Source organism: Octopus sinensis, unplaced genomic scaffold (assembly GCF_006345805.1).
Source record: "Octopus sinensis unplaced genomic scaffold, ASM634580v1 Contig14229, whole genome shotgun sequence".
NCBI classification, from domain to species: domain Eukaryota; kingdom Metazoa; phylum Mollusca; class Cephalopoda; order Octopoda; family Octopodidae; genus Octopus; species Octopus sinensis.
The window spans coordinates 6,463-17,500 of NW_021833170.1; the positions used below are offsets into that span (position 1 = coordinate 6,463).

At 40.1% G+C, this 11,038-nt stretch overlaps 1 protein-coding gene across 1 annotated transcript in view; it reads right to left on the reverse strand.

Moving 5' to 3' along the window:
- Positions 1-1,339: 1,339 nt before the first annotated feature.
- Positions 1,340-11,038, reverse strand: part of LOC115230056 — a gene marked incomplete at its 3' end in the record, with an annotated part of 10,534 nt that continues 835 nt past the window's right edge. The window contains exon 2 of the mRNA XM_029800292.2: positions 1,340-1,950. Within this exon, the coding sequence (XP_029656152.1) occupies positions 1,340-1,950 (611 nt within the window). The remainder of the gene's footprint in view (positions 1,951-11,038) is intronic.

Genomic DNA, 11,038 nt, shown 5'->3' on the forward strand with positions numbered 1-11,038 from the left:
CGTGTCCACTTTAGTGGTCATTCCTCTAAATTTTGTATGTAACACAATTTTTAATCTTTGGATTTTTTAAATATGCTAAGACACTGGTTTTAATTGATTAATATCAATTTCTACCCTTATTATTTAATTTCATATATACATATATATATATATATATATATATATATATATACTGTCAGAACAACCAGATTTTAGTCAGTCAGTGGACTCCACTACCTCATATGTTCTTAACATTTAAATCCACATCTTTGTCTATATATCTACCTTCTCTATAATGTTGCCACTTGATTTGAAAATTTTTGTATTAATGGAAAACCTCTATAATTGGCTGATGAGTACTCAGCATCTTAAATCTGTTGTAATACTTACAACGTTTAATAAAATGATGTAGTACGAAACGATCGTACCAAATTACCAAAGTCATTCTTGTTGCTTATTTTGAGTATATATATATATATATATATATATATATATAGATGAGAAAGTTGGTTTGTGAAAGCACGTGGTTGAATATATAGAAAATAGTAAAAAGTGAAAAAACTACAGAAGGCTTGTTTTAAAAGGTTAAAAAATATACATTTGAGTCAATATGTCTGAAGAATGTTATAAATTTTTTCTTACAATGACATTCTTCAGACATATTGACTCAAATATATATTTTTTAACCTTTTAAAACAAGCCTTCTGTAGTTTTTTCACTTTTTACTATTTTCTATATATATATATATATATATATATATTTACAAAACTAAGTTGATTTGAAACAAAAAGTATAGTTTCTATTTTTGCCCAGCTTTAGCACAATTTGGCCTTCATTACTTTCACTAAGTTCTAAACTTTGAGATCAAATCAATGTAAAATCCACCAGTATATGGGATGGATGGAAGCACTCCGTCGGTTACGAAGACGAGGGTTCCGGTTGATCCGATCAACGGAACAGCCTGCTCGTGAAATTAACGTGTAAGTGGCTGAGCACTCCACAGACACGTGTACCCTTAACGCAGTTCTCGGGGATATTCAGCGTGACACAGAGAGTGACAAGGCCGGCCCTTTGAAATACAGGCACAACAGAACCAGTGAGAGAAAGTTGTGGTGAAAGAGTACAGCAGGGATCACCACCATCCCCTGCCGGAGCATCGTGGAGCTTTAAATGTTTTCACTCAATAAACACTCACAACGCCCTGTCTGGGAATCGAAACCGCGATCTTACGACCGCGAATCCGCTGCCCTAACCACTGGGCCATTGCGCCTCCACCCACCAGTATATACATCTTAGCTAAAAGAAGGCACCAGTAAGAAGAGGTGGAATAAATATTGTGAAAAAGCAAAAGCCTACTTACCAAAACAAGTATGAACTCTGGTGGTATAATGACCGGCAGCAGAAAGAGTTTGGTTAGGTCGTCCAATACCTCTTTTGATGAAAGAATTTTCGCTGGTGGTAGTGATTTCAATGAGGATAAAGATGAGGATGTTGATGATTCTGACGATGGGGTTGTTAATGGTAGTGATGTATTCCAATCTTGTACAGGATCAGATGAATTTCCCTTGTAGCCTGGTTTGCCCTGGGAGGGTTTACGAATGCTGGTTCTGAGACTACGGCGGCGGCGCCTTGCTGGCAGTTTGTTGCCAGGTTTGGCTCTCTGGTGGGCAGCTGGGTACCTCGTTGACCTGAGAAGACGGATCAGAACGCTGGGACTGGGTCCATCGAGGTCCTTCTTTGATGTATGCACCCATATTCCTCGTTGTGGTGTAGAAAGGAACTCCTGCTGCGACTTCAATCTCTGCTGTTGTTGCCGTTTCTCGTATTCAGACATCGTGTGCTCATGTCGGCTGAGGGCGTGTCGCTTCCGATTACCACTGACCGAAGACGTCACATGCTGGGTTCGGTTCTTGGTATCATGGCCAGTACCTCTGTGACTGTTGGTGAGGACATTCTTCAGTATACTATCACCTACAACGAGAAATATAATATACGTGACAGGAAATGAAACTAATAATAATTCTTTTGACTTTGGCACAAGGCCTGTAATTTTGAGGAAATCCATTAAGTCAACCCCAGTACTCAACTGGGACTTAATTTATCAACTCCAAAAGGATGAAAGGCAAAGTTGACCTCAGCAGCATTTGTATTCAGAATGTAAAGAGCTGGAAGAGATGCCGTTAACCATTTTGTCTTGTATGGCAATGATTTTTCCAGCAGACTCACCTCAAAACTAATAATAATGATAATGGTTTCAAATTTTGACACAAAGCCAGCAATATTGGGAGGGGGAGTGGTTAAGTCAATTAGATCAGCCTCATTGTTCAACTGGTACTTATTCTATCAACCCCAAAAGGATGAAAAGCAAATTTGATCCCAGTGGCATCAATGTAAAGACAGACGAAATGCCACTAAACATTTTTCCCCAGTATGCTAACAATTCTGCCAGCTTCCTGCCTCACTAATAATCCTTTCTGTCATAGATACAAGGCCTGAAATTTAAGGGAGGGGGCTAATTAATTACATTGACCCCAGTGCTCCACTGGTACTTCATTGACCCCCAAAGGATGAAAAGCAAAGTTGACCTTGGCAGAATTTGAACTCAGAATGTAAGGACAGACCAAATGCTGCTAAGCTTTTTGTCTGCCGTGCTAATGATTCTGCCAGCTTGCCGCCTTTACAGCCTTACTAACAATAATACTATGGAGAGAAGTCAAAAATTATCCACACTTTCACCATAACATATCTTCATTATTGTCACACTGTCTTCTGTGCATGTGTGCTTACAGTTGGTATTATTGTGGTCAAGTGATTGAGGTTTGAGCCTGATTGTGCCATTTTCCTTTCTGGCTGTACAGTGTAAGCATGGCCACACCACCAGCTTTGAGCACCAAAGAAGAACAAAGAGCAGTGATCCAATCAACAGTGCAAAAGACAGTGCTTTGTTGGGCAACAAACTGAAGCCATCAATTCACACCAAATGCTGAAACCTATTGTCAAAGAAAGTTTTGTTGTCGCATGATGCATGCCCACACATGGCTGCCCAGAGTTTTGAAATCATTAACCAATTGGGTTTTGAGGTGTTGGAACATCCTGCCTACAGCTCAGATCTTGCCTCTTCCGACTATCATATCTTTCGACCACTCAAAGATGGTCTACTATATATGTACAAAACTGAGAATGTGTGTCTGTCTGTCTGTCTGTGTGTTTCCCTAAATCTTGAGAACTACACAACCAATTTCATTCAAATTTTACACATCAATTTCTTAAGGATGAAGATGTGAGGGAAGTAGTGGAGGGAGAGAATTCGCCGGACCAAGTGCATTGAAAAGGAAGGAGACTATATAGAAAAATGATGTGCTTGTTTATCCCCTGTTTTTGTGTAAATACATTGAAAACACAAGAGCGCATATAATTTTTGACTCTCCCTTGCAATATCCACACACCCAGTTCCCACCCCTAACAATAACTCATAGAGCATATACGTAACACAATCAGCATCTGTTAACAACACATACAGTACATAATAGACACCTGAGATTTTATCATATCCCACGTTCCCCCATCAATTCATATTCAACACAATTACTACCCAATAATACAACCAGCACAGTATATACCTCATGGAATGGAATGGAAGCACACCGTCGGTTACGACGACGAGGGTTCCGGTTGATCCGAATCAACGGAACAGCCTGCTCGTGAAATTAACATGTAAGTGGCTGAGCACTCCACAGACACGTGTACCCTTAACGTAGTTCTCGGGGATATTCAGCGTGACACAGAGAGTGACAAGGCCGGCCCTTTGAAATACAGGTACAACAGAAACAGGAAGTAAGAGTGAGAGAAAGTTGTGGTGAAAGAGTACAGCAGGGATCACCACCATCCCCTGCTGGAGCCTCGTGGAGCTTTAGGTGTTTTCGCTCAATAAACACTCACAAAGCCCGGTCTGGGAATCAAAACCGCGATCCTACGACCGCGAGTCCGCTGCCCTAACCACTGGGCCATTGCGCCTCCACATATACCTCATACTAGAGCTTCTCAAGCTTTTTTTACCTACAGCCCCTTTATTTTTTATTAACACTTTTTTTGACAACAGCCCTCCTGTTCCTTGCTATGATTCAACATAATTAAATCATTACATAACATTGCTGCCAACAGGTTGATTGCCTTTAGTGATAGGAAACTCTCAAGAGAGCAGAACAGCAGAAGGTCTCCAGAGGAAAAAACCTTGCTCAGGCAAGTGTTTTGACCCTTAACTTTTTACACTGTAAAGGAGCCACGCTACATCCAGGTCATGACTCCTGGGTGTCCTTCCACAGATGGTTTTCAGCCACTTGCACATTGGAGACTTGTGCATTTCAACCACCTGGAGATTTCATCTGGTTGTAACTCTTCTCTGTTGTCTCAGATTTATATTTAAAGAAGAAATAACACTGGTTGTCATGGTAGCGGTGAAATGTGAATGCTGTCACAATGACTCGCTCAGAGTTACTTCCCTTAGCATTAAAACAAAAGTATTTATTTCTCTTTATTGCCCACAGGGGGCTAAACATAGAGGGACAAACAAGGACAGACAAAAATAATTATTGTTTACCTTTATTGCCCACAGAGGGCTAAACATAGAGGGGACAAACAAGGACAGACAAAAAAATTAAGTTGATTACATTGGCCCCAGTGTGTAACCGGTACTTATTTAATCGACCCTGAAAGGATGAAAGGCAAAGCTGACCTCGGCAGAGTTTGAACTCAGAACGTAACAGCAGATGAAATTCCGCTAAGCATTTTGCCCAGTGTGCTAACAATTCTAACAGCTTGCCACCCTATTAAAACAAAAATATTGCCTTCAAATTGTATGGAGATCATTTTTGTTCCTCTACGACAAGGTCCAGTTGGAACACCTTTCTACTGTCTCTGATATGGCCTTCAGGGCTTTGGTTCTGTTCTTGCCAGAGACTGTGAGTTGTTTCATTAGATTGTAAGCAGGTTTACCCACAAAACCTCTGGCCCCCAACATATGTGGTGAGAACCTCCACTCAGAAGAACTTTTACTTTGTTTTTGACTCTAAAATGATGAAGGGCAAAGCTTCACTAGATATGAAATTTTAGCATCCAAACCTTATTTTGGACATGTCCCTAGTAGTGTGCTGGCAAAGCATGATCACTGCTTATGGCTACCATACATCATCTGTGGTAAATGGAGTTTGGTCATTGGATCTACATTAAGAATTCCTCAGTGCACATTGAGTACATTAGTTTTCTATATATATAGTTCTGTCTACCATCCGTTCCATCTGTCACCATGTCACCTTCAGTGTTCTTTACTCTCTTCACATCTAATAATCCTTTCAAATAAAGGCACAAGGCCTGAAATTTGTGGGGGCGGGGACTAGTTGATTACACTGACTCCACTGTTTCACTGGTACTTCATTTATCAATCCCAAAAGGATGAAAGGCAAAGTTGACCTTGGTGGAATTGGAACTCGGAACGTCAAGGCGAATGAAATGCCGCTAGTCATTTCACTCGATATGTGAACGTTTCTGCTAGCTCACCACCTTTAATAATAATAATAATAATAATAATAATAATGATAATAATAATAATAAAACCCTTCAAGGTGGTGCCCCAGCATAGCCACAGTCAAAAGACTGAAACAAGTTAAAGATAAGAAGATAAAAGATATATATATATAATAATAAATATTAGGGAATAAATCCAAATTTACAGGGAAAAAATCAGATTTAGGATTAAATCCAATTTTATAGTAAAATATTATAAAATATTATTAGAGACAAAACCACTATTTTGCAAAACAAACAAGGAAAGACTTAATCAATACATAAAATTTTAATAAATAGTCAAAAAACCGCCACTACAATTGTTACTTGTCTTGATCGACAATCTTCAGGTGGACTTCCAATAAGTCAGTTTCAAATTATAATTTGAAACTGACTTATTGGAAGTCCACCTGAAGATTGTCGATCAAGACAAGTAACAATTGTAGTGGCGGTTTTTTTGACTATTTATTAAAATTTATGTATTGATTAGTCTTTCCTTGTTTGTTTTGCAAAATAGTGGTTTTGTCTCTAATAATATTATATATATATATATATTATATATATATATACATATTGCTTGCCAACCAGTGGTCTTAGGTTCAAGGTACCACTGCATGGTACCTTAAGCGAGTTTTTTTACTATAGCTTTGGGCTGATCAAAGCCTTGTGAGAGGATGTGGTAGACAGAAAGAAGACCATCGTGTGTGTTTGTGTTTCAATTTATTATGCAATTATGAAAGAGCTACTAATAGTTTCATGCTTTAATGATACTTTAAATTGGCAGATTTATAAAAACATGTCATGTATCTCCAATCAATCTTTCAGGCTGGAATAATGTTTGCCTCTCAATCCCTCTTTCATGGGGCCAAAGAGATGATAATCCAGTGATGAGGAAGTGAAAACTATAGTGAAGAAGTGACTCAAAGAACTGTCAACAGAATTTTACGTTGAGCTTACGATTGTGAGGTTGTGAGTTCGAATCCAGGACTGGGCTGTGTGTGGTGTTCTTAAGCAAAACATTTTATTTCATGTTGCTCCAGTTCACTCAGCTATAGAAATGAGTTGCGACGTCACAGGTGCCAAGCTGTATCGGCCGTTGCCTTTCCCTTGGATAACACTGGTGGCACAGAGAGGGGAGGCCGGTATGCATGGACGACTGCTGGTCTTCAATAAACAACCTTGCCTGGACTTGTGCCTGGGAGGGTAACTTTCTAGGTGCAATCCCACAGTCAGTCATGACCGAAGGGGGTCTCAATCTTGATCATCAAGTGATGGCTGTAAAGAAGAATCACTGTCATACAAGTAGTGTTATTGTATAGAAACAATATATGATGATTATCTTTCATGCTAGCATGGGTCAAACAAAATTTATCGAAGCAGATTGCCCATGGATGCATGTCCTCCTTGTTGCCAAACCTCATCTGTTTTCAAGTGAGGTAATATTTCCCCACTACCAAACATGTTTTTGCAGAAAATTGGAAACAAGGGACACTGCTTGCATGACGATGACACTCATTTACGACTGTTATATGATGTTGAAACAAGAAGATGGAATCATTGAAAAAAAAAAAAAAAAACATACAAAACAGGTTCAACAAACATACCAAATCCACTCAGAAGTCTATGGTTGGCTTGGAGGTTATAGAAGAAAATATTTGCCCATAGGCAAGATTGAGACCCCCTCCGGTCAAGACTGAACTTGGAACCATATAGTTGGGAAGCAAACTTGTTGACCTAGAGAGCCACACCTGAGCGTATAAGCTGTATAAATGGCAAACAAAGGAGTCAGCACACCTGTGGGCCAGAAGCTGGAGCATGATTTCCATGCTCTATTGCACCAGTACAGTGGAGAAGTATGGCTTAGTGGTTAAGGTAGGGAATTTATACCTCATGGAAACCGGGAAACCAGCCCCATGACTTTATATGATTTGGGAAGGATCTTTATCCTTTTAATCCTATTGCACTCCTCTGAGGCAAAATCCAGTCTGCTTTAAATTCTTATACTCATTTTTCTTTATAAATCATCATCATTTAATGTCCATTTTCCATGCTGGCATGGGTTGGACGGTTTGACAGGAGCTGACCAGCTGAAGGGCTGTTCAGGCTCTCTGTCTGTTTTGGCATGGTTTCTTTGGCTGGATGCCCTCCCTAATGCCAACCACTTCACAGAGTATACTGGGTGTTTTTATGCAACACCTGTATGGGTACTCTTTACATGGTACCAACACCTATGAGCCACAAGATTAGGGATGCTCAGCTGGGGAGGGTTGCAGGGGATGAGCCTGTATGCACTAGCATAGCTAGAGTGTGCTGCCTGCGGCGACCCTTCTGTTTGCTGTCTCAGGACCCCACAAAAAACACATATTGCCTACAACAGACCCAAAAAGGGCCACCCGAGGTGGACCACTCCCACTGCACCCCCTAGCTATGCTAGTGCCTGTATACAAGGGCAACCACACCTTTACTTAGCTTGACGTGTCTTTTCAAGCACAGCAAACTATCAGGAGTCTTGGTCCCCTGTCGTCCCCTTTTTGAGTTCCTAAAACTTTTATAAGGATTATGCTATGGACTGTGATTGGTTGAAATCTATGGCAGTAAATTACCCCAAAACTATGGTCTTCCGCTTCCTCATGGCAAGAAAGTGTGAAGTGAGAGAGTATTAGCTGCTACTTCTAACAGGCTAAGTAAGAAGATAAAGCTATCTTTTATCTTAACTTATATATAGTTGGAATTTACAAAAAAAACAAAAGACAAAGACAGGTGTATAAACAACAAGCAGGTGTGTTAGTTTAATGCTCAGGAAGGTGAGATAGTCTTTTTCGTTTCAAGCCTACGATCTTCAACAGAAAAGAAACCAAAGGAAATAAACAGAGAGCGAATAAAAAAAGCTTTAGTGGCTAGCAGTTGATCATGGCTTACATAAATATATATATATAGGCGCAAGAGTGGCTGTGTGGTAAGTAGCTTGCTAACCAACCACATGGTTCCGGGTTCAGTCCCACTGCCTGGCATCTTGGGCAAGTGTCTTCTGCTATAGCCTTGTGAGTGGATTTGGTAGACGGAAACTGAAAGAAGCCTGTCGTATATATGTATATATATGTATGTGTTTGTCCCCCGATGCTGGTGTGTTTACGTCTCCGTCACTTAGCGGTTTGGCAAAAGTGACCGATAGAATAATACTGGGCTTACAAGGAATAAGTCCCGGGGTTGATTTGGTCGACTAAAGGCGGTGCTCCAGCATGGCCGCAGTCAAATGGCTGAAACAAGTAAAAGAGTAAAGAGTAATATATCACAGGCTTCTTTCAGTTTCCATCTACCAAATCCACTTACAAGGCTTTGATCGGCCTGAGGCTATAGTAGAAGACACTTGCCCAAGGTGTCACGCAGTAGGACTGAACCCAGAACCATGTGGTTGGGAAACAAGCTTCTTATCACACACCTACTCCTGCACCATATATATATATATATATATATATATATATATATATACACACACACACACCCACACAGTGGACTTCCTTCAGTTTCCATCTACCAGATCTACTCCCAAGGCTATAGTAGAAGACATACGAAATGTAATGCTGGCTGGGGAACTGAACTCGAAACCATGATGTTGAAAAGCAAGTTTCTTAACCTATAACTCTTTTATTTTTCATTTAGCACAAATTTGTAGCAAGCAATATCTCTTTTTTTTTTTCTTTCTTTTTACTTGTTTCAGTCATTTTGACTGCGGCCATGCTGGAGCACCGCCTTTAATCGAGTAACTCGACCCCGGGACTTATTCTTTGTAAGCCCAGTACTTATTCTATCGGTCTCTTTTGCCGAACCGCTAAGTGACGGGGACATAAACACACCAGCATCGGTTGTCAAGCAATGCTAGGGGGACAAACACAGACACACAAACATACACGCACATACATATATATATATATACATATATACGACAGGCTTCTTTCAGTTTCCGTCTACTAAATCCACTCACAAGGCTTTGGTCGGTCCGAGGCTATGGTAGAAGACACTTGCCCAAGGTGCCACGCAGTGGGACTGAACCTAGAACCATGTGGTTGGTAAACAAGCTACTTACCACACAGCCACTCCTGCGCCTATGAGCAAATTAATTATACGTAAACATGGCAACAGGAAAAGTCCAAATTCTCAAAAGTTATTTTTTAATTAAAAAGGATAACCTTTATAATTTATCATTTGCACCTTGGAGGAACTAGAATAAAAAAAAAAGATTGTAGTTAACCCTATTCTTGATATCTTAAGCCTGTGTTCCTTGTGTTCAATGAAAAATCAGGCTTTGATTCAAATGGAAACAAATAATGATGGGTGGAGTTAAGAGGAGTCAATGACGACAGACTCATAAGAGACAGGTAGAGAGCCTCTTCATCAGTGGATCTCACCATTTAGCTATGAACCCCTTTGGTTCCTTTTTCACAGTGGTGGGCACTTGTAGCCATTCAGTGTTTTAAAAAAATCTTATATTTTTATAATTAAAGATTATTAGGAATTGTATAAAAAAAATTTGTTAAAATACTTTGTGTATGCGGGAACCTGGCTGAGAATTACTGCTCTCCATGATCTATGGTCTGCTAGAAATAGCAGTCAAGTCTACTTCAATTCAGGTACTATCATCTTTAAAAAAAGGCAAAAACACATTGGGATAATGTAGTACTAAATATGCTGCGGATGGTCACGGTAAGAAAGTCTTTGATTCCAGGTCTACTGGATCTGGGGTAACCTGGGATTAAACAATAAGGAACGACACCTTAGATAATGTAGTTCTAAACAGATTATGTTCGAATAAAAGGCGAGATGGTCACAGTTAGAACGCTTTGATCATAAGTCTGTTGGATCAGGGATGGCCTGGGATTAAACAAGAAGGAATTACACATTAGATAATCCAGTCCTAGAACCTAAATATAAAGGACGTTTACGGCGGGAACGTCATTGATCACAGGCCTGTCTGCTGGATATGGACAGACGTGGGGCTAAAAAAAGGAAGGACACATTAGATATAATATAAATATATAGTCCTAGACACTCAATATGAATAAAAGACAAGGGGATCACATCCTGGGGCTACAGAACAAGGGCGCCTTACATAATGTAGGCCTAAATGTTACATTAAGTAAACAGCAGAATGGTTACAGCTGGAATATCTTTGCTTCATAGGATTGCTGGATCGGGGCTGAACTCCAGCTAAACAACAACAACAACACGAAAGAAGTATTCGTTAAATGATGCAATTCTAAATGGATTGTCGCAATCAAGACAGGTTGGTCACGGCTGGAACATCTTTGATACGCGAGGTCTGCTGGATCAGAAGCTGACCTGTGGTTAAAACAGCTAGAACCACTACCACAACAGGTTACAAAACTCAGGTGTTCGTGTCGTCGCGAGAAGAGTAGAGCGGGGTATTGGATATTAAGGGACAGGAATTGATTATTCTTGGAGCCGAGAGACAGGTTTATTAGACGTAAACGTCGATGAGTAA